This window comes from Wyeomyia smithii, chromosome 2, assembly GCF_029784165.1.
Source record: "Wyeomyia smithii strain HCP4-BCI-WySm-NY-G18 chromosome 2, ASM2978416v1, whole genome shotgun sequence".
Taxonomy (NCBI): Eukaryota; Metazoa; Arthropoda; class Insecta; order Diptera; family Culicidae; genus Wyeomyia; species Wyeomyia smithii.
Window position 1 is genome coordinate 185249113 of NC_073695.1, and position 24534 is coordinate 185273646.

Consider the following 24534-nt stretch of genomic DNA (forward strand, 5'->3'; position numbering starts at 1 on the left):
CCAGAAACTCTGGATGGAATGCAGCTGGGGAACGTTGGGTGGGTTGGCCGACCTGGGTACCGCATCGATTTTCAGCCGCTCCATCTCCTCCAACGATTGCTTTGAGTAGTGACACCAGATCGGGCCAGAGCACCGCGTCTTCGCTCCTACGGTGTTTCTTGATAAACGACGCAACTTCAGGCAGGCACTTCGTACTATAAATTTCCCCGTTCACGGCCAGTACGGAGATTCTCGCTGATTGTCAGCCACAGCAGCACCTTTTTTGGGAACTTGGTGTGTGAAATGAATTTCACCTCGGAGGACACTTTCTTCGTGGGAAAAGTAAAATATGGAGTGCCCTGCCAGTTGTTGTCATCCAGGGTGAGATAGGTCTCGGCGTGGACCACCATCATCACGTCGCGATTCGCCGGAAAAATCGCTTATAATTGTCACCTTCTAGGAGTTGTTCGGCAAAGTTGTCCGGAAGTTCAAATTTATCAGCAAGAAAAACAACACCGAACCGCTTAAGCTTGCTAAGGAATATGCTATTAAGCCCTGAGAATGATGAAAAACGATCTTCTGGAGTAACGAAAAAAATATGGGCAATTTAGCCAAAAGCGGCCGGCAATATGGGGCACAGATTTGGTGGAGAGGTTCAAAAGCACCGCATTCACGAAATGATATAACCTGGCGGGGTTTGCTAATCCAAACAGGCTTTGAAGAGAAGCTTGTTTTTCAGCTGGACAATGATGTGTACAATTACTCAGGAGAGAGTAACAGCTTATAAAAAAACACAATTTGAACAGCTTAAAAAAGTTTACCTGATCAAGGTTGCATATTCAATTTAAGGTTGCTTTTTCGATGCGTGCCGATAGCTCGCTGCACAACTACAATTTAAAGAAACGATGTATGACAAACTTATAACCTCTAAGTAGTACTACAAGTTAGTCGAATAGTGCAATGCTCTAACATAAGCGTGAGAACGCATGTTCAGTGCAATATTCAGTTAATATTCGCAGTGAATGTTATGATATTCTCTGCGAATATTGGCTGAATATCCCACTGAATATGGGCTCTCACACTTTAGGTATAAGAGTTAGAGCATTGCTTTCTTCGACAAACGTGTAGCATTACTCAAAAACTGCAAGTTTTTCGTACATCATGTTTCAAAATTGTACTTTTGTAACGAGCTATCGGAACACGGCCAATTGAATTGAATTGACACCCCAAAATTGAATATGAAACCTTGCTAAGGATGCATTTATCCAAAAACGATAAAAACATTATAATCGAAAACTTTGAAGGTTTTTAACACTTCTCACACGTTCAAGAATTTATGTGATAAAAATCTCATTACCACATTTGCAACGTTTCGCACTGTTCCCAAAACGGTGTGGTCTCCAAATCAAGATCGTGACATTTTCAGCCATTTGTAAACAACCAACATAAATCGCTAATGCTACGCGCGTTAAGCATTGTGCGAAATTGTGGTGCCAATGAGTAAGTGAATAAGCATCCGAACAAATTGACTCCAAATTTGCATAGATCACGATACAAAAGAAACCCATTGTTAGTGACATTGAAAAACATAATCATAATTTCATTCGCCGTAAAAGAAGCAACGCGCAGCAAACGCCAACGTGTAACCGACATCCATGCCCATTCGATGGGGGCTCTAAATTTCCAGCTTATTTCTTCGTGGGAATTTTACGCGTTTTTGTTTTTTGCATTCCCCTGAACTTAATCGAACGAGCCAGCCGCAGACAATTATCGTGTTGGTTTGTTTTCGAAACTCTTACTTTGCAATAGTATGCTCGAACTCATTCGATAAATACAGTCAAAATATGACATCAATTAATCAATCATCGGAACCATTAACACGATGTGTTACAAGTTTTACATTAAATTTAACAAATTATTTACAGTTGTTTTTCAATTAGTACTGATGCTACGCCTTTGATATGAAATAATTTATGTAAGCTGCATATTCGATCCATTGTAACGACTACCTAAGCATTCAAGCTGCTATGAGCAGGTACTGAAGCGCGGGGAGCGATTACACGCTGTTTGTGTTTAAATATTTACATTTCCATTTATGAATGATTCGTGCCTCGTGCCGTCAGGCACAGCTTCGTGAGTATCAGAAAAATGTTTTGCCTCAAAGAACCACACAGATTAATGCATTTCGGTTGCAGTGGTTCACATAATGTTATTTTTTTGTTTTTTTTTTGCTCTCAACTCGTACTTTCTGTAATTTTTTTTTTTTCGAAGAATTATGGAATCACACAAAATGTTTGAAAGTAAAAAACGAAACACACTTACGGGTAAGGTTAATTTCTCAAGCATCATGTTTTCCAACTTGACGCTCGGTTAATTTCATACAAGCATGACTTTATCCATCATGTGATTAAGACATATTGTCCAAAGATAAATTCATCAGTATATACAAGTACTTGACATGTTTTTATTACCGCGATTAGGAGAGTTGTTGAAGAGTCTTGAAAGCATTTAGCAACGGCCACCCTGACCGGTGAAGTGTTAATATCATTAATACACGCCGATACATGTTTACTTGATACTTCATTTAGGGTGATTATTGATGATAGATGTATGATTACTGCTTAAGCTGTTTACAGTTTGTACTGCACGTTCGATTGCGAGTTAAAAGAGATATGAAGCGTGCTCCAGCAGCGTACTGATCACAAACGAGTGTGGTAGCAAAACTGCTCTTTCAACGTACATAGGTATTTCATTGGTTTTTATTGTTCATCAATGCATTATAATTTAAAGAAAAGTCTTAGTATGACAGTGCGAGTCCGAATCAATCCTTAATTTGTTGTGTCTGTATATTTGTTGCTGGCATAGAAAAAGCTTTCCGCGAACAGATTAACTTATATTAAATTGCGAAAAAAATGGATATAGAAACTAAATACCGGCTCAAGCAACCCATTAACTTGAGGGGTTATATACTTTTTAGATTTAAAAAAAATCGAAAAAAATTATTGCATTATCTTAAAGTACAACATTTTGAGAAAATTTTTACAAATTTTCATCAAGATCTGAGAAATAGGGAGAAAATTAGAGTGATTGGCAGCGCGCCTCGCCACGGCCGCATAAGCTAAACTTGAAACTTTACACGCGTTCATCTCGGAATGGTGCTCATTTTTTGAGGACTTTGTCGTGTTTACAATTGCGGTGAAACAACCGAACCGATTTTCTTCATCTTTTTTTTTTTAAATGTCCGTTATTGAATTCACCTGTCGTTGAACGATCATTTTTTATACACGAAGTTTAACTTTGCCATAAAAAAAAACAAGTTTATTGCAATTTTCAGCGTTCAAAACATGTTTTTTTCGGGAAAAACGTTCCAGTTTGCACTGAAAATAAAATACTTATAAAAACGATCGTTCAGATACTCGGCTCACTTCTAAACTAATGAAATCATACGAGTTTTTTGATTTGAGTTTATCTGCTGCGTCGCTATCGTAAACACTGCAAACCTCTGCCAAAAAAAAAAAACATTTTGGGGAAACGGCCATTACTCCACAAATATTTTTTTATGAACAAACATGTTTTGTTGTTGTTGAAAAACTGAACTTTCGGAAAATTACTACTTTTATGTAATAAAAATGGTGCTACACGCTTAAAAAAATTCCAAACTTTGCTCTTTTTCTCGAGCAAGAAGGTATATAACCCCTTAAATTGTTTAGATATTAATTTATAAAAATTTTATTAAAAAAATATAAAAAATAGACTAAAAACTTAGCGTACACAGCAAACTAAACGTCTCAATATAATCATTTTGAATCGTAAAAATACGAATCTAGCGTGGTAATAATAATATTATATGTAGTGCTTATCAAATCTCATTGCGAAGAGATCATTAATTTGTTTTTAACTCATAGTATACCAGATTTCTCCTAACAGTCTTGTACTCTTACCACACAGAACAGACGTTCATCTTATTTTTAAGGTATGTGTAAAATCTTGAAACCGTCATTTAACCGTAAGTGGTAATGTTCGGCGCTCGTGTCAATAGGCCGTATGAATAAAGAGTTTACTTCGCTTCTCCCATAAGATTTACATAGGATGAGTAAATCAAACGCTTTCATTCATACGGCTTAATGATAAACCAAGCACTGATATCGATAAAATATCGATACGGCAATATTTATGAAGCTCAACTAGGGCACTTCAAGACAGATGTCATTGTTTGGATTTAAATTTTTACACACGATTTCCATTTTTTTATATAAACATGAATGTCTGTTCTCTGTGCTCTTACTGAGAAAAGGGTGTCGTAAAGTAACGACCCCACAATTCGCCCATTTTGTCAGACTACCCGGATTTTACTCTCCCATTTTAAACTTTTGGAACCGTGTTTAAACACAAAACGGTGACGAAAATTTATTTTTCTAAATCTCTGTACTCTGTACAGTTATCATACAGAACAATTTGTCATTTAGCTACTATGTTTTCGTAATTAAATAAATAATATATGTATAGTACCGTGTCAAATAAACGTTTATATAAATAAATGTTTTAAGTATATCAGTGTTGATAATTAATAAAATTCGCTCAAGGGGCCACGGAGCTCTTCATGCTTCACAATGCCAAAAAGGTTGTGAACCACTGCAACAAAACTAGCATAATTCAAAGGTTAAAAATGACATGTTTCAAAAGTTTATGCAAATGAAATATTGCAAGTGTCTTACTTACTTGTTTTCCTGGTGAACGATTTCACCTGCGGCACAATGTTATACCAACGCACTCGGTCTATGGCAGCTTGTCTCCAGTTTATTGAGCATCCTACATTTCCGAGATCTTGCTTTACTTGCTCCAACCAACCAGCTCGATGCGCGCCTCTACGTCTTGTACCTGCCGGATTCAAGACAAACACCGTTTTGTGGGATTGTTATCCGGCATTCTTACAACATGTCCCGCCTATTGTACCCTTTCAGCTTTAGTGAATACTGGGCTCGCCGCCGTAGAGTTGCGGCAGCTCGTGGTTCATTTTTCGCCTCCATATGTCATCCTCACATTGTCTGCCGAAGATGGTCCTAAGCACACGTCGCTCGAAAACGGTTAGTGCTTGCAAGTCCTCCTCGATCATTGTCCATGGTACACTTGGTACAGCGGTGGAGTTTGTCAGACCTTAACGTCTTGTGAAGTCCGTAGTTGGCACGACTTCCAGCTACAATACGTCTGCAGATTCCTCTGCTGCAGTTGTTGTCTGACGTTACCAATAATCCGAGGTACACAAATTCGTCAACCACCTCGAATTCATCTCCGTCGATCATTACGCTACTGCCTATGCGAGCCCTATCTCGCTCGAATCCCTCTGATAGCAGATACTTGGTCTTCGAAGTATTCACCTTCAGTCCAACCTTTTCTGCTTCACGCTTGGTGTGCTGATCAGCAACCGCCTGAGACGTCCCTCCGACAAGGTCCACGTCGTCAGCGAAGCTGATGAACTGGCTGGATTTATTGGAGATCGTACCCCACATGTTAAAGGCCCCACGTTTCATAACACCTTCAAGCGCAATGTTGAACAGGAGGCAGGAAAGACCGTCGCCTTGTCGGGGTACTCTTGTGTTTCAAACTGTGCACCATCCATCGTGGCCCTAATCAGTCTAGTTAGTTTCGCAGGAAAGCCAATTTCATCCATAATGCTCCGTATCTCTACACGGTCGATAGTGTTCAGCGGCCTTAAAATCGATGAATAGATGATGCGTCGCGACACTTTTGAAGGATCTGCCGCAGTGTGAAGATTTGTTACGTTGTCGATCGCCCATCCCCGAGGACGCCCTGATAACTTCCCATAAATCTTCGCGCTAACGGCGAAAGATGATCTGGAAGAGCACTAGGTAGGCTGCGTTGAAAATCGTGATCGCTTGGTACTTCTTGTATATTGGGCGTATTTCTCCCTCCTTCCACCCCTCCGGTAGTTGTTTTAAATCCCAGATCCTGACTATCAGCTGATGCGGAGAAGAAGCCAACGTATCCGGGCCCAGCTTGATAAGCTTCGCTGCGATGCCATCCTTTGCAGGTGATTTGTTGTTCTTAAGCTGCTTAATAGTATCTTTAACTTCACTTATCGTAGGGGCGGTGTGTCTTCCTCATTCGCTGTGTTGACGAAGTCTTTCCTCCTACCGTCTTGGTCCATTGCATCTTAACCATTCTGGTGTTCATTGTAGTGCGGCTTCAACCTATCGACCACCTCACATTTATCCTGAGCCGGATTTACGATTGTGGAGGCCCGGGGCCCAGTTTACAGTGGGGGCCCCGAAAAAAAAACAAAACCGTTTTTTTATCGTACGATTAAATCGTATTCAAAAGTTACCAAAAATTTGTTAGATTTTTTTTCAGAGAATTTATTAAATAAATAATCAACATTCAACTCTTTCAGTATAACGAACTCTCAACTCAACAATGCTAAGTTCATAGTCGTACGCAACCTATTTTCAATCATCTTCATCTTCGAAAAAGACCTTTCTCCAGTTACGTTCGAGATCATTATGCCTTGTTTAGACTACGCCGCATATCACCTGATATCGCCAGATGATATCGGATATCACTTCGGGTGTTCACTCTACAGTCAGATGATATGGTTTGACATTTACTTTACTAATTGAAAAGAGAATAAAACAAAAACAGGTCAAGGCAAAAACAAGACAACAAGAGCAATGTAATTAGGATAGAGATTTCAGCTAGTTGGCTCGCACCAACGCGAACTCTCATAGGCAATTGTCAAAATGTGCGGGATGACAATAGTAAAAATATTTCCTTTTTTCTATTTCGCATGCAACGCGAATTTCGAAATTTGTAGGGTTGCGTCAAATGTTTTTTGGCCGTGTTGCCAACTGCTGCAAATCTAGTTTTTATTGGTTTTCGAACATGATATCCGCGATACCAGTAGCCGAGGTGATATCCAATGACAGCTCGATTGTATGGAATATCAGGTGATATGGATATGACATGGTGCTATGGCCTCGACAGCACGAATGGCCCGATATCAGGTAATATGCAGTGTAGTGTGAACGGGGTATCAGGCTCAAATAAATCCTCAAATAAGATGATTTTTGAAAGCACTAACGAGTTTATGATTTTTTTCTTCGTGTAATCTTTTTTTTTTTTTGAGCTCCACTTTGATATACACGCGGGGTTTTGTGGCGATCGCACATTTTGAACAAATGTAATAATAAATGCGGTGCTTGCTTACTGTTTACAGCCAGATCTGAAATCTGAAAATTTTTTCTTGATATCTAAAAAAAATTCTACCGCAATTTGAAAAATTGTGATCCACAGGCAAAAATTTGCACACAATTTGAAAAAGACTGCGCAAATATAAGGCGACCCTGGCAATAATCTACAGAAACTAGGAAAAAACTACACACATCTGCAGGTCAATAAAATCTGCGCACGGACAAGTAAACTTATTTTTATTTAGAATCAACAGCAATGCTTAAAAAAAACTTCTAGATTATGTTCTTTCTCCGCTTAACCTCCCATGAGCGCTGGTTCGATTCAAATGATGTGTTATTGTGTGTCATTCCAAGAGAATCGGAGGTGAACTCTTATGGATGTAGGGTAGGGAACATGTTCTAAGCAGCTTTAGGAACCGCCTGTGTATTCAGACGAAATACTCGAAATGTATTGGGTGAAACTCGAACAGTAGTATATCAATCTGTTCTCTATCGTTTTCTCTATCAGAACTTGTTTTCATATTGTTAAACTGAGTTAGCAAACTTTAATAATCATCAATCAAAGTTACCAATCGAGGGACACTATTCCAATCACCCCGAACCTATTTAAAGCAATTTCCATCTGTTTTGCAGACGTTTTTTTTTCAGCACACGAAGTGGCTCCTGAATGGCTGCAATATAGGTCGATTTATTTCAATTGCAATTGTTCACAGATTTCTTTGTGATTAACGGTATTTCTTATATTCGTAAGACAGCTAGACAATCAAAGTTTTCGTTTCCATCATTGAAATTGTCGATATTGATCAAAATGCAGGAGTTAGAGGCCTGTTTTCTTCGACTGATTAAAATAGGCGCTACTGCTTAAGCTGTTCCCTACCCTAGTTGTGATATTGGCGCTTCCAAAAAAATAACATTGAAGCAAAGTTTCAGATTGGAATGGTCTGTTTAAATTTTCTTGCTGTAAATTTAACTTTTGATTGAATCTCATTTTTGATATCGAAAAGAACTTTTTCTCGTTTTGTGGGGGCCCCAAAAATGGGGGGGGCCCTGGGCCCCCCCTTAAATCCGGCTCTGCATTTATCCGTTATGATACCTCCATCTTTAACCCGACATTTCAGCTCTCGGCACAAAGCTGGGTCTGCTGTCTTCGTTTCTGTTTGTACCGATTCACATTATTACGGGTCCTTCGCTGCAGTATTGTTGCCCGCGCTGCATTCTTCTCGTCTAGAATCGCTTGGCACTCCTCGTCGAACACAGCACCTTCCGCTGTATTGTTAATGGCTGCTTCAACAGTACTCCAGCAGTAAGCTCTCCCTCATCCGGCCACGCTTAAGGCTTTGCCGGAATTCAGTAGCGACTTCGGGGATATCCTATTATATCGTGGCTGGCGACGGTAGCGGATGATGTTGACAACCGAAAGTCTTTGGCGCATTTTGACCATCAATCAGCATCGACGTTTGCGCCACTGTAGGTTCGAACGTCGATAATATCCGAGGAGTACCTCCAAAATGTGTTTTGCAAGGATATTCTTCGGAAGTAATTGAAACCATAATGTATTAGAATCAATTTGCCCCTTTGGCTGAAGTATTTTACTCCCTGATTTCCGGCTTCAGCCTTCAGTCTAGTGTACTTCTCCAGATCTTATCAAAGCTACGATGTCAATACCATCGGCAAAGCAAAAAAGCTGAACAGATCGGAAGGTTGTGATTGGAAGGTGTGAACTCTCTTGCAAATGGTGATAGTCGACGGCATAGCATTTGGAAGAGTACTTTGTAGGATGCGCCCAGCAGCGTGATTGAGCGGTAGTTGTAGTAACGCGTGTCGTCCTTTTTGTAGATGGGGCACATTTACCATTCACCCCATGCACATGTTGACTTGTGGCACGTAGCCTTTGCTGGAACTGTTCAGCTGCTCGTAAAACTTTTGTGTGTCATTTGCACGGTACAGTTCCTGTATCGCTTTTTTTGTATGATATGGACCACTGCGACCATTATTTTGATCTTTTGTGGTAAGTCTCCTGTATCGCTTCACGAACTCGATCTTTTTGTTTTGTAAGATTTAGACCACTGCGACCACTTTTTTGATCTTTTGTGGAACTCGATCTTCCCGCTGACGCTTCTTTTTCCAGAAGACAGAGTTTTGTCTGTTTGGTGCGCGTCGAACTTCATGTTCGGCCTCGTGCAGCATTCTCCTCTTACACTAAGTGTTAACACTCATCGTCGAATCAGTTATTTCTCCTGTCCGGAGCCATCGTACCCAGTGCCGCTGCAGCAGTACTTCCTATGATAGGTCGAGTGCACCTCAAACCAGTTTCAAGAGTACCTGCGCGAAACTGCTCTTCCGTTGGTAGTGTTGCTTCCGGCTACTGCGTGTATTCCTGTACAACTTCGACGTCTCATGGTTGCTCGATATTTGCTCGCGATGCACTGTCGGGAGTTTTGAGCGCATGCATACTACAACGAGGGGACGGTTCGAATCTATATTCGCATTGCTATAAGAATTTACTGGCGATTAGAACCTGGTCGATTTGGTTCTCCACTTGTAAGTCACGTGATCTCCAGGTGGTTTCTTCGATGTTTTTAAGGGGTAAAGAAAGTACTTCTGACTACCATACCGGTCATCAGTCTGTAGATTACCTCAAACGCCAATGATCGCTCCGCACCTTCTCACTTAGTTATTGTCGGATGACAACATTAACCAGGCAACGCCTATTAGCTGTGTCCATGTTTCAGTTGGCAGTCTATTGATGTCAACTCACGACATCGACACCCGAAAAGGCGACTTTGTACTTGGGACCTTGAGTTACAATTACTTTCTTTCTTGTGAAATGGGAAGCATGATTCCAAAGATGTTTCACCTCAGAAATTCATGTTGTTGATTTTAACAGCAGCAATAAAATTTACAATCTCATTATAAAAGGTGAAATTTATTGTGACGCGAGGAATATTTTTCCTATCAAGTTGAAATTTTTTTTGTCGTTTATATTTTCAATATAAATGTTATACACTACTAAAATATTTTAGTGTTTGGCATGGGCTTATAAATTGAAGAGAGAGAAATTTTGTTGGGACACGTAGAAGAACAATTTAATACATCAGTTGATTGTAAAAACCTGGGAGCTGTTAGTACTTCTAATTCTAAAGAATAACTTTGGAACACCACTTGCACCTAAGAATCACCGAAATTGAGCGGTTGTGTAGAACAGACGACCAAAATGTCATGGTTTATTCAGAGTTAACGTAATACCCACCACAGACCCAAGGTTCAAGTCTACGATAAAGATTTATTACATTTTTAAAAAGCTCCAGTTGTATTCTACCTATATACCAGTTGTCTAGTGTGTAGGATTAATTTCGGTGTACTTTTCTATTATGGAATTAGCGCCAGTAAAATGTTAATATTGATAATAAATCATAACTGGAACGAACTAGAAACGTGATTGCATGTGTATGACAGTTACAAGAGGCGGTAATTCTCCATTAAACTCAAGCATGAAGTTTGGTCTCTAACTATCATGGTCTGATTACTCCACTTGGCTATTGCTATGTGCTGCGAATTCAGTGTCCTATTAAAATATTCATTTCCATACTGCTCCAAAACGTCATTCGGCCTAAGTAAGGCGTGGAACAGGGAGAAAAATAATTATGCTGCAGTGCAGCGCAGACAACGAGCGTAGGAATAAGTGGTATATTTGCAGAATGTGTTGGCGGTTGGTTGTGAACGAATTAGATTTATCTTTAAAACAAATAACTAATGGTCAAAAATGCGGAACTTTACAGCAAAGGGCTTCGAATAAACAACAGCAAATGATATTTTCCAATTAAACACAGTGGAAGCGGATTCGACAGAATGAGTTTAAATCTGAAAATCATTAGGGTGAGTATTCTATATTGAAACAAACACAAATGAGGAACATTTCTTAAGATTATTTCACTTTTGCTCACCAATTAATATAATTAATTAATAAAAGAAAAAAAAACATTACTGTCGATAAGTGACAAAATTTATAGTTATTCGTGTTTATATTTTCAGAATATTAGACTACCTTCATTACAACATTTTTTTGCGATTATCCTATCTTCTGTATGCGTGTTTGCAATCGAAACTCCCGAACCCTCGTCCTTGCTGAGACCTCGTGATATCAACCCACATCCGTATGAAAATGCCTACGACGGAGTCAGTATTTACGATAAAAACGTTATTATCAATGGCGAGAAGTTTATGGAAAATTTGTTCGAGTAAGATTTTTATTTAAAATACGAATTTAGTTCACAATCTCCACATACCTCTTTTCACTTGACTAATTACCCTCATTTTAGCCAAGGTCCCATCCAATTCCCACGACTGCTGAATAGTGAAGCGATGAATGCATTATCTCATCCATACGAGAAGTTTGCATTGAAAGAGCGCTTGGCAAAAACAGAGCGCTATTCCGGTGCAGACAACTTGATCGTGAAACCAGCGTACAAGGCGCTGGCCAAGCATGCTGCACGGGTTTTGAACCGTCAGATAGCGGAGACATACGAGGACAACGAAATCGATAATTACAATGTAAGTAAAGCCAAATTACGAATCTCGATGTTATTATCTGTGTACTTTTTCCAGGAAGCAACCAACCAAAAAAAGCATTATATCTTTTCGTACTCCGTGAAGGATGCAGCTTCTGGAGATGATTTTTCCCACACGCAACAACAACACGTGGACGGTGCAGTCAAAGGAAGTTACAAAGTACAACTTCCCGATGGCCGAATGCAGATTGTAAAATACATAGCCGATAACAATGGCTACCGAGCAGATGTAACATATGAAAACGAACACAGCTCTAACACTATTAATCACGTAACTGCAATACCAACGGTAGTGCAGGTTCCGGTAACGGCAGCTCCAGTGGTGTCACCTCTGGTATCAGCTCAACCGATTTACAATTATTACAAAAATCTGCAGCGACAGCGCCAACGATTCGTTCAACAACCTAGTCATCAAGTTCAACAACCTCAACGGGCGGCCATTTACTACGCTCAAGCAACTCCAACGCAAATTCCGGCTCCATACTATCCGTCCCAACTACGAGTGAGCGATGTTAAAATCCATAGTTACAACACAGCACCACATGCCAACTCACTCATTCAATCAACCGGTGTCGCCCCATCAACGGGTACATACATCAGTTATCAACCATCTGCTAATCTGGCATACGTTTCGTCAACTGCCGATCCTGGCCAAATACAATCTAACACGCTTGGCCGAGCCGGACTAATCCCGGTGGTCGTCACAACAGCACGGCCTGCTCACGGGGTACCACTGTATCGAGATATCAATATAACACCACCCAGTGTGCATCCAACGGCGCGGAGGACCTCAATATACGCGCGAAATCGAGCAGGACCTGCACAAGCAGTTTTCACCCAAGTTGCTCCCGTTCAGAACAGTCAGTCAGGCTTTGATTACGAATATGTGCAAATTCCTAGCAGCAACCATGTTTATAAACGAAATACGGATAAGGATGGAGAAGTTGTGACCGATGTATCACAGTCGCCCAAAAAACCGAGTACTTAGCAGGGAAAAAACAAAACCTCTTTGAATAGCAAAATTTGATAGTAACTAATATCGGTAATTAAGATCGGTATGCTGCGAAGTACCGACACATTCACATTTGCCATTCTAATTGTTGTAAATAGCGTTTTTGGAAAGAAATTGAATAAAAAAACAGATTAAATTTAGTTGAATAAATATTTTTGCCATCATTGTACCCGGGTATTGCTTGCCTCCACACTTTGAAGTTTTTGCAAGTTGCAATTGAAACAGGTAGAAGTGATGTTAAATACAGAAGTTTGAGCAAATAAATTATGATCTATAGATCTAGAAAATCTATAACGAGCGTCTTAGCAGAGTGATTGAGATCAATCAAAGAAATAGTTATCGGTTTCCGTTATACTCTACTAAATTTTTTGGAAATAAATATTGAAATTCAGTCCGCAAATATATATTCCGACTGTGACGTACAGTCTTCCTCAGTGCTTTTGTGGACTGGTAAAGAGCAAAGCGTAAATCCTGTTTTTTTATTTGTAGTAGGTAAAAATGAAAATTTAGCACCCTTAATTGGAGTTAGGTAGGGAATTATGCGGTCGATTGTTTACCGTACCATGTCTGGGGTTTTTGGGAAGCAGATTGAATAGCCATGAGGGGTGGTTACCTGCGTCTTTATTGAGAAGCGTGCATGAGTGTTGTTTATAAATTTCTAAACTTTCAGCTACGTCTAATTTCCATAAATTATTAACGGGGCGGAGGAGGTGAATGTTATCCGAAGTTAGTGGATGTTCCTCGTTAAAAATATGTTCAGCCACTTTTGATTTGAAATGGTGTGGTGGGGCATTTGTTGAAACTTTACTTGCTTTGGTCACTTCTGCGAAATGTTCTTTGGAACGTATCAATAGGTTACGTTTAGTTTGTCCAATGTAAACCATGTCACAGTGACTGCATGCAATTTTATAAATTCCAGCTTTGTTCAGGGTATCAATAGGGCAATAGGGATTGGCTAAATGGCTGGTAAAAGAATTTCAAGCCATGCCCCATAAATTTCCAAGTCGATCAGTAAAGAGCACCGGAGATTTCGTTGAAAATTTAAGATCCTCGGGTAACATCCAATCTGATGAGATAATGGTTTCATTTGACGTTACGGCCTTATTTCCTAGCGTTCCAGTGAATGAAACCTTAAACCTTTTAGAGGACTGGCTTCTTTCCCAATATTTTGATAATACTTGGAAAAAGAAAGTTGACAGTTTGTTGAAACTTTCACGCCTTTGCATGAAAGAAAACTACTTCACATTTCGTGGTAAATTTTACAAACAGACTAAAGGGGCACCAATGGGGAATCCTCTTTCTCCCTTTCTATGTGAGCTCTTCATGGCAAATATAGAAAGTACATTAGAGAAGAGGAACATCTTACCGATTCGATGGTGGAGGTATGTGGATGATATTTTTTGTATTTTGAAAAGGGCGGATCTTGAAACTTTTTTCATATCCCTTAATAATACCCATAAAAATATAAACTTCACAATTGAAAAAGAACTTAACAACAGACTCCCTTTCTTGGACGTCGTTGTAGTCAGAAAGTCTACGGACTTGGAATTTGAAATTTATCGGAAACCCACGAATACAAAACGGGTAATACCTAACACTTCAAACCATCCCTTCCAGCATAAAATGGCATCCTTCTATCATATGATCCACCGCATGGAAACTTTACCTCTAAGTGAAGTAGCCAAGCAAAAGGAACTGGAATATATTTTCGAAATTGCTTAACTTAATGGCTACAAATCATTCAAGCCATTGTCGATAAAAAGAAGCGTGCTCAAATTCGGAAATCTTTTACAACACTCACCCCAATAACAGAAGATCTGAAAAGGGTAGCCGTTGAATATGACGTTAACTTGACACGCCCACTTCGTTCAAAATTTAGAAAATTTGGGATGGATATTGTCTACACTAGTAGAAATACCCAACTCGAAACAAAATTAGGGTCTACCAAAGACCCTATTGATACCCTGAACAAAGCTGGAATTTATAAAATTGCATGCAGTCACTGTGACATGGTTTACATTGGACAAACTAAACGTAACCTATTGATACGTTCCAAAGAACATTTCGCAGAAGTGACCAAAGCAAGTAAAGTTTCAACAAATGCCCCACCACACCATTTCAAATCAAAAGTGGCTGAACATATTTTTAACGAGGAACATCCACTAACTTCGGATAACATTCACCTCCTCCGCCCCGTTAATAATTTATGGAAATTAGACGTAGCTGAAAGTTTAGAAATTTATAAACAACACTCATGCACGCTTCTCAATAAAGACGCAGGTAACCACCCCTCATGGCTATTCAATCTGCTTCCCAAAAACCCCAGACATGGTACGGTAAACAATCGACCGCATAATTCCCTACCTAACTCCAATTAAGGGTGCTAAATTTTCATTTTTACCTACTACAAATAAAAAAACAGGATTTACGCTTTGCTCTTTACCAGTCCACAAAAGCACTGAGGAAGACTGTACGTCACAGTCGAAATATATATTTGCGGACTGAATTTCAATATTTATTTCCAAAAAATTTAGTAGAGTATAACGGAAACCGATAACTATTTCTTTGATTGATCTATGATCTATAGGACAATAGGATACTAAAGCCCTGTTCTGTTTTTGATTTTAATCGATGAAGCATGGGTTATGAATATATGAAGCATTCCATATTTTATGTTTCAAGCTTTATTCTGCGATATTACACAGTGAAATTATAGTATTGATCAAAAAGCAAACGAAGACGACGCTAATAACACTGGTCGACAAAAGCAAAAAATGCTGCCCTAAAGCTCGAAATAGCTGCTCTAGAAAGGTTATAGCTTTTTAAACATTTCTGTGAATTTAAGTGCCCGTAGTCATTGCCACAACGCGTCATTTACGTGAGAGTTTGCATTGCAATCGCTCGCCGAGTTCGTCGTTTCAACGTTATGTTTACGAGAAAACTCATTTAAGTCACTGAAAAAATTTTGGTGACAAAGGGCACTTCATTATTTTCTAATTTGAGCTTTAGGGCCACACCTGTGTTGACCAGTGTAATGAAACAACACATAATTTCAAAGTTCAAAACCTCGTGGCGAAAATCGATGGGCTAATTTGTCATTATTGCTGTTGGTTTTTCAAATTTTTTCAAATTTTTCAAATAGTTTCAAATTTTCAAAAGATCTTTGCATTTTTTGAGTTGCAAAAAATGCTGTTGTGTTTATGAAAATCTTTAGCCTGTTTATTTAAAAAAGAAGTTTTTATCTTTCATTCTAGTTTTCTATCGCAATGATTTTTAATGAAAAATTATGATAACTTTATATAACACAGCTTCTAGGACACCTTACTGCTGATTCATCAAAAAACGACGGTTATTTACATTTAATGGTTGTGCGATTCCGTTAATTTTTTGTTTGATTATTGATACTGTTGTTAACTGTTGTTTGGTTTCATTATTGAAGGTGTTGTTAAAAATTTAGCTCTTCCAAACGCAAATAGCTCGCTGGCTAGAAGAGGAAATAGTGACTGAAAAATTATTTACGAAAAACTGTGAACTGACGACGAGAATAAATTACAGCTACAGATAAATTACTTTACTTTCACTTTTTCGACGACAGACCGATTATCGATCCAATGCCGAATCCAGAATACGTCGCCATGTCACTCGGTCATGGGCTGCTATCCTCCAATCTCCTCTAACACCTATTCCACGGGCATTCTCGTCGACAGCACACATCCAACGAGTGCGGGACCTACCTCTAAGTCGACGGCCTCTATCGGGATTTCTGCTAAATATAGTCTTTGCTGGTCATTCTCCAGGCATTCTAGCTTCATGCCCAATCTCTGCAACCTGCCGTGTTTTATCCGCTTGACTATATCTGCCGATTTGTACGCCTGGTACACTTTTAGTTCATACGTATGCGCAAAACACCACTTTCTAGTTTGTCGCCAAGGATTGAGCGCAAAATTCTACGCTCAAAAACACCAAAAGCTCGCCGATCTTTTCTTTAAACGTCCATGCTTCATAGCCTTAGAGGGTAACGGGAAGGATTAGTGTTTTGCAGAGTGCAAGTTTGGTACGGGTTAGCAGACTGTGAGACCTCAGCTAGTTACGTAACCCGTAGAAAACCTTGTTTGCACCTGCTACCCGCCTTTTTATCTCACGGCTTACCTCGTTGTCACATGACACTAATGTACCCAGATAAATAAATTTGTCGAATACTTCAAAAAAATTTCCATCTAACACCACCTCAGCACCAACATCCGTCGGACTACCACGCTCTCTACCAGCCACCATGTGTTCCGTTTTGGCAGAGTCAATGATGAGCCCTATTCTCGCAACTTACCTCCTGAGAGGTCCAAAGGCCTCTTCCATTGCTCTACGGTTGATACCAGTGATGTCAATATCGTCCGTAAAACCTAGATGCATGCAAGACTTTGTAATGATGGTGCCACTTCTTTGACGCCAGCCCTCCGTATAGCACCTTCCAGTGCGATGTTGAACAATACGTTTGACAGCCCGTCTTCCTGCTTTAAACCATCTAACATCACGAAGGAGTCCGATATCTCACCGGCTATCCTGACGCCATAATGTAGAGCCTTCAAGGGTAGCACGTATCAGCCTAATTAATTTTGTTGGGAAATCATGTTCGAGCATAATTCGCCATAACTCATTCCTCTTAACTGTTTCGTACGCTGCTCAGATGGTGAGTCTGCAAGTTGAATTCTCGGAATTTATCGAGGATCTGTTGCAGAGTGAACATTTGGTACGTAGTGAAGCGTCCCCCACGAAAACCATATTGGTATTCGCCAACAAAGGTCTCCTGCAACGGCCTCAGTCTATGGAACAAAAAAAAAAGGAAAGAGAATTTTGTAAACGGTGTTGAGCAGGGTTATTCCCCGATAATTACTACAGTCCAGGCGGTGGTCTGTCTCGTAGATCGGACATATGAGACCCTCCAACCAGTCCGAGGGTAATTCTTCATCGGACCACACTCTCAGCTCGGCTGGAATGCCATCCTTACCAGCTGCTTTGCAGTTCTTCGGCTCTTTCGTTGCTTTCTTCACCTTGTCCATGGATAGTAGGTCCACAGCTTTGCCATCATCCTCAATCACCATCTTGCTCCTTTCGACTACGCTGTTTGCTTCACCATTCAACAGCACACTAAAGTGTTCCTTCCAATGCCTGGCCACCTCCGTTCTATCGGTAATCAGGTTCCCCTCCCTATCGTTGCACATGACAGGGGCTGACACGTTCCGGTTCCAGATTCCATTTATCTTTTTGTAGGAGCTTTTCGCATCGTACCTCGAGAAGCAACCGTTCGCCTCCGCAAGAATACGCTTCCAATGCTGTCGTTTCTTCCGACGATGGAGTCTTTTTTCAGTAGCTTTAGCTTCCCGGTATTTGACCCGGTTCCCCGTTCTGACGAGTCACAGTCGTGGCTAACATTAAACTCTACCGCGGTTCTTTTCATCCGTCGCTCGCTGACACTCTGCGTCAAACCACTCATTGGACGTGGCGTACCCAACACTTCTCCCGCTGTGATGCTGATTGTACTGTGGATATGCCTCCACTGTTCATTCAGGTTACCTCCAAATTGATCCTCGATTCGATCATCAACCTTTGGCAGGTACTCTGTAGCCACTTCTCCAGTTGATAGCCGCTGGATGTTCAACTGTATCCTCCTTGTCGTCCTGGGTTTTTAAACGTTGGACAACCGGGCGCGAATCTTGGATACCACGAGACCTCACGTCTGAAACGTCTGGAAAGTGCCGACCATCAATCAAAACATGGTCGATCTGAGAGCAGGCCTCTCCATTCGGGTGCATCCAGGCGTGCTTACGTATATTCCGGCGTGTCAAATAAGTGCTACAGATAGCCATACCTCTGGCTGCAGCGACAAGCCTCAGACCGTTGTCGTTCGTAGTACAGTGGAGGCCTTCTCTACCAATCACGGGACGGGAGAAGTTCTCCTGCCCGACCTGCGTATTTGCATCCCCAATGACGATCTTGAGGTCGTGTCCTGGGCACTCATCATACGGCTTTTCCAAGAGCTCATAGAACTTCTTCTTCTCTTCATCGGGTTTATCGTTGGTCAGTGCGTACACATTTATCAGGCTGTAGTTGAAAAATTTTCTCTAGATGCTCAACACGCATATACGGTCAGTAAGCGGCCTCCATCTAATGACATGCTTCATCTGTTTCCCTATGAGCACGAAACGACGAAACCGACTCTCCTTTTAGCTTTCACGCCGCCACTGTAATAGATGTGGTACCTAAATTAAGTGCCCGCACAAGGATCTACTGTCCGGAATTCGCGTTCTCCCATTTTCGGCCACCTCATCTGCTGATAAATACCATGCTATCTGTACTATCTGCTCTTTTGAGGCTTAAACAGCAATAAATACTATACTGCTATTTCACGAAAAATCTCCTCTTGTCTGTTGTGAATTAGTCATTGGCGTAACTACGCGGGGACTAGGGATAGCTATAGCCCCCTCTAGGATTTCTGAAGCCTTCCCTAGAGTTGACCATACCAATTACTAATTTTGCTTCTCCAAATTATACAGTTACAGTGCAGTACAGTAGTGTACAGTACAGTTGCACTAGGTGGTGTACAGTACAGTGGCACTAGGAACTGGCAATTTCTAAATAATAATAATTTCTTTCATCGACCACACCAAAATAGTTATGAATCTTCTTCAACAAGGCAACAATTTAATAAAAATAATGACGTCATTGTATACGCATTTGCTCTTTTTGCCCTACCTTTCTGTCTCTTCCTCTGCACTCGTTGACGCGTGTATTGATTTCATCAACGAACAACTGTCAGAATGACATTTTCTCGAATCGCGTGAAATTTTGTTCTTCTGATTGCAATTAAAGGAATCGCCGATTCCTGTGGGTGATTTCAACTATGGATTCGGTTCATATCATCACAAATTAAATATCACCCAGGAATGATGAAGAATGAGAACATTAGAGCATTAGAGCAGGTATTCGGCATTTTCGGATTTCACAAGAAATACAAAAAGTAAAAACAAAATTGCTATACCGTTTTTGCATAAAAAGTATAGAGAAATAGGACCCCTCCCTCCCCATCCCCCAGGAATTATTCCTAGTTATGCCAATGGAATTAGTAACAACATCAATGATCAACGTTGTGAGTGCAATTCCGATGCTAAAAACATTGGACTCAGTTCGATGATTCTTTCTGATAAAGAGTGAGTAATTTTTTCTACATTTGGCAACGCCCTTCAAATCGTTGAAACAATCTTAACGAAACATAATATTTTATAAATCGTACTCACACGTACACGTACACGTACATGGTTGTCATTACGTCAAAATTAGTCATTACGAATTCAGTTTTAATTATTCAAAATCCATATCGTTTTTCTTTTCCAATAATATGTATACACTAAAGTCGCTTTTTACGCGGGGGATACGTGCCGCGTAAAAAACAACGCGTAAATTCAGGAATCTGCGTAAAACAACCGCGTAAGTTCAGAAATCCGCGTAAAAAAACGCGTAAATTCCGGAATTCTCGTAAATTCCGGAATCCGCGTGAAAAAAGCCCGCGTAAATTCGGCAAACCGAGTGAAGAGAAACTGAAATCCGCGCAAAAAAATCGCGTAAATTCCGGAATCCGCGTAGAAAAGTCGCATAAAAAACCCGAGTAAAAAACGCGTAAAAAGCCTTAGTGTATAATCCTTTTAAATAGTTAAACCACAGAAAAACAGACGTGCCTCTTCGAAGAAAAATGCTGAAAAATCTTCGCCCTTATTCGAAACGATACACCCATGCGCCACCATGTGAGCTTATTGCCTACTAACTTGTTTTCGTAAAACGGTTTTTGTCTTTGCTAATGGGTGTGAACGCTTGCTTTAATCAACACAAGCGGCATTACTGATGGTTTTTGTCTTTGATAATTAAAAGGCACGATTGCTTATAGCGACACTAGCGGCATTATTGCCCACTGAGCAAAATTTTTAAATTATCGTTATGTTTCTAGTCGATGAAATCGTCTTCAAGTAGCACGTCTGTTTGTCTGTGGTTAAACATTGGGAAATTTTTTTTCGTGTCTTGAAAATAGACTTAGCTATGACGCACCATTTTAAATTCAACTTTTTTCTTCAAAGTGCAATATTATACAGTAATTTTACTCAGTCTGCAACGTATTTTACCTGAACATCGTGAATGGGAAATGATTAATTGTTTTATGCAACGATGAAAATCAATTTAGTCAAATTAGTGAACGGCCAATCAAAACAAAATTGATACCTCATAAACAGGTTCAAATAAGTGAGCGTATTTTTTGAATGCAATGACCTAATGCATACCTCAACAATTTCTACCAACACAATAGCCCTTCGCCATAAGAAATGACCACTAAATCATTACCAAACTTTGTTAGGTTTTATTTTAAATCTGTGGGCAACCCTGTCATACTAATCACTCTCTTTCTCTAAAGCCAAGAACATGTGGCGTATACTCTCGCGAACGTGCGACTACAGTCAAGACTGCTGTAAAATTCTCGTCTCTCTTTCGAGCACCATGACCATGAATAAACAGCTGTCGTACTAGCGTTAACTAAACACGTGTCTTAGTTTACGCGAAACTAAAAATAAACATGGTGCTATAGTTTATAATTGCCCTCTGTATTAAAAATCGAATTGATGCTTGGCTAAAGATCAAAATGTTATAATAATCAAGTTTTCAATTCATGTTTGACCTTGAATTTTGTTTTATATCTTGATTCAGAATAACGATGAAATAATTGCACATTTTTGTTATAAGCTCTTTATTTTATATATTCTCTTTACGATACGTAAAATACATCTATGTTGCGACTTTTCAGAAAATGAGATGATTTGTATTAAATAAGCAGTAATCTACCGAAGTTTTCAGATGACACCGGATTGGGTGTGCTGAACCATCATGTAACTACTCTTTTCTAAATTTCCTCATAGCAACAATGAACAATTCACCCACAATTGGAAAGGTATTTTCCTTTTTGCGCTGCTATGTCATTCACTGATAACTACTTGTTCTAAAATATACTGCATCCTATCGTGCCGGTTCCCTTCTAATATTTGATATTAATCACAGTACAATAGTGCAAACGATATCACGAGTATTCGAGGTTGATCATTGACTTCCACATTTCCATGACGCTTAATTTTGGTGCGGTGAGTCGCATACGGGTTGAGTTATGTAACGTTGTTCCCCTAGACATAAGTAATGCTTTCGAAGTTCATCTGCAACAAATGAAAAAAAAATTTCACAAAGTTCTAAGCTTGACGAATAAATAAATTATTACTGTCATTTGCATAGCTTAATACCAATGTCAAAATAACAGTGATGCAGTTAATGGAACATTCTTGCATCAGCCTACACCCAGTAACTTACCATATTTCAACTTCCAGGAATAGTACACCGCACTGCTTCACAGCCTAATTACCATCCTTTTTCTTAAACAAATATTCATTTGCCATGGTATACGCCAGCCCGAGAGTGAGAGCTCCTACAACGGTACCCTGAGCGGCCACACGAAGCTGCATCAGAAACACGGAAGTTGACATTGATCCACGGGTTTTGTACTTGTAGATACCGATACCACAAACGGCAGCAAGTCCTGCCAAGCCAATCGGCATAAAAGGCGACTCCTTAGCCTTTCGCGCTAACTTATCGCCACTACCTTCTTCCATGTGAGGAGCGTTCACCATTGCGTTAGACTGGAAAAGACTATTCATCGTTGTGCAGACCGTACAAGAGGACAACAGAACCGTAAATGAAAGTATTCCTTCGCCGGGAAGTTATAAATTTGAATGCTTGCCCCCTCTCCAATTGGTGATATTATGTGTGACGTAAAGTGTGACGTGAGCTTCCTCGAGCACTGAAACGCACAGACTGAACTCTCGAAATGCCGTAGTACTCACTACGTCACCAATCATAAACGGTTAAATGCTACATTTGGGTCCCAAAATGAATTACCTGAACAACGGCACGTATCAAAAACTATAACTAGATTGCCCTGATCTTTGTTTTAGCAATGGGCGATATTGTATCGGTATCGGAAATATCGATACTTTTGAGGCGATATTTCGATTTTTTGAATCGATACACAAGCGCCCGATACTCGACCGTATCGATACTGAAAACCGCGATATTCGTATCGATATTCTTTTATGCATACGGACCAGCTAGCTGACATCGCGCCATGTTACAAGGGCTAACATTTCAATGTGTACACGAGATCACCGCTACTTTTCATACGCTATGTTATGCTGTCTGTCAGTGTCAGTGGAGCCCACACATCGTAGAACCGCTGCGATGTTTGCTGCGATAAAGCAAAGCAAATCGGATAGAGATGCCAGCTAGTTGATACGAGCTGGAACCACTGAAAAGCTGCCACTGTCAGTATAAATATCGCACAAGTCTATTTGCACTAGCAAAACTTAGATGGAGAAATAGATAGAGAGAATGTTGTGAGCCAAACGAACTGTCTGAGCCAAGCGCTGCATAGGGCCAAATTCGAAATTTGTTTTACTTAAGCCACACATTTAAAGCCAAAAAGGAGTGCTCAATAATAACGTGTTCTCAAATACTTTCAAAAATAGGCATAGCTCTACGTTGCATTATCAAGCCACAAAACTTATATTGTTTCTTTGACAATTGATTAAAATATTGTTTGTTTACATTTATACTCAACTTCATTAGTTTTTATTTGAATTAATTCTACTTTCTGCGTTAAAATGCATCCACAAACCCCTCAAACGAAATTCAACGTTATCAGAAATGATGTTTGGCTTCGATTTAGTTGGGCTATAACTAAAGTGACCAGACAGTTAGGGCTTAAGCGCGGGACACCAATTCAATTCTTAGACGAGGGGGAGAGGGTTGTGTGGTTTGGTTTGAATACTTTTCTTCGAGATGATCATTGGTGGATTTTAATGTCACTCGATCCGAGCGAAATTTTGGGGGAGGAACGGTTATGGCATGGGGAGGTGATGACATTCAAAATCCAAATAGTTTTGAAAGAAAAATCTATGAAAAACATGGTGCGTCTAAACGAACGCATGTCACTGTAGTAGGGTGGCAATGACTTGACTTGTATGGGAAAAATTTGATGTTTGAATTTCGTTGTGCAGTAAGATTCAAAAGATTCGTATGAACAATTTTCTTGAACAATTTTCTCATACAACACAATTGGACTTCGAAAAGTTATGCCTCAAAGCGGCCCAAGTTTCCCTATTTTAACTGATAAAGTTCATAAAATGTTCATTTCGATATCAAACTGTGACTGGGACGGTTGTCAGTATCGAATTTTTTAATGTCAAATGTTATAAAAATGCAAAAACAGCAGGAACTGATGTTATCTAAAAAATCGAAAAATTGACTTTCTGGGCTTTTTTCGAGGAAATTTTTGGGCCGGAAAACTCTCCGTTGGCCCAACTCGGGAATTTCTAAGTCCCACGAAGTCGTTTTATCAGGATAACACCAGATCCCGACGTTTCATGTATTTTTAAGACATTTGGCATTTAAAAGTTCGATACCGACAACCGTGCCACAGTGGAGCACTTTGAACATCAAACCTGGTCAGAATTATTTTGAAGGTTTTTCGGTCTAAAAATGTATCATGAATCGAAAATATTGTATAATTATTAGTTGTGACTGAAAATTTTCATGGAATAATTCATCTTTGATTAATTTGTTACTATTCAGGTGATGTAGGGTAGGAAACGGCTTAAGCAGTAGCGCCTATTTTAATCAGTCGAAGAAAACAGGC

General features: G+C 39.9%; 2 protein-coding genes across 8 annotated transcripts in view; one reads left to right on the plus strand and one right to left on the minus strand.

The window, feature by feature from the left end:
• The window catches only part of LOC129722804 (uncharacterized), a 34874-nt gene extending 21698 nt beyond the window's left edge, over positions 1-13176 (plus strand). For 5 of the 6 annotated variants that reach the window (XM_055676565.1, XM_055676564.1, XM_055676568.1 and 2 more), the window contains exons 2-5: positions 10964-11060; positions 11217-11422; positions 11504-11735; positions 11790-13176. In XM_055676565.1, coding sequence (XP_055532540.1) covers positions 11034-11060; positions 11217-11422; positions 11504-11735; positions 11790-12740 — 1416 coding nt within the window. In that variant the 5' untranslated portion in view covers positions 10964-11033 and the 3' untranslated portion in view covers positions 12741-13176. Of the gene's footprint in view, positions 1-7307; positions 10894-10963; positions 11061-11216; positions 11423-11503; positions 11736-11789 lie in introns of those variants that run through there. The other variant, XM_055676567.1, reaches the window with a different exon arrangement.
• An 8353-nt stretch (positions 13177-21529) lies between these two features.
• On the minus strand, positions 21530-22813 carry LOC129723445 (HIG1 domain family member 1A, mitochondrial-like). Of its 2 annotated transcripts, XM_055677678.1 has the most exons (3): positions 22740-22813; positions 22155-22490; positions 21530-22003 (listed from the first exon to the last, which is right to left on the minus strand). In XM_055677678.1, the coding sequence occupies exon 2, from the start codon at positions 22469-22471 to the stop codon at positions 22199-22201; it is 273 nt and encodes a 90-aa protein (XP_055533653.1). In that variant the 5' UTR covers positions 22472-22490; positions 22740-22813; the 3' UTR covers positions 21530-22003; positions 22155-22198. The 2 variants fall into 2 exon arrangements, with proteins under 2 accessions (XP_055533653.1, XP_055533652.1); XM_055677677.1 differs by lacking the exon at positions 22740-22813 and having other exon boundaries at positions 22155-22733.
• Positions 22814-24534: the final 1721 nt, after the last annotated feature.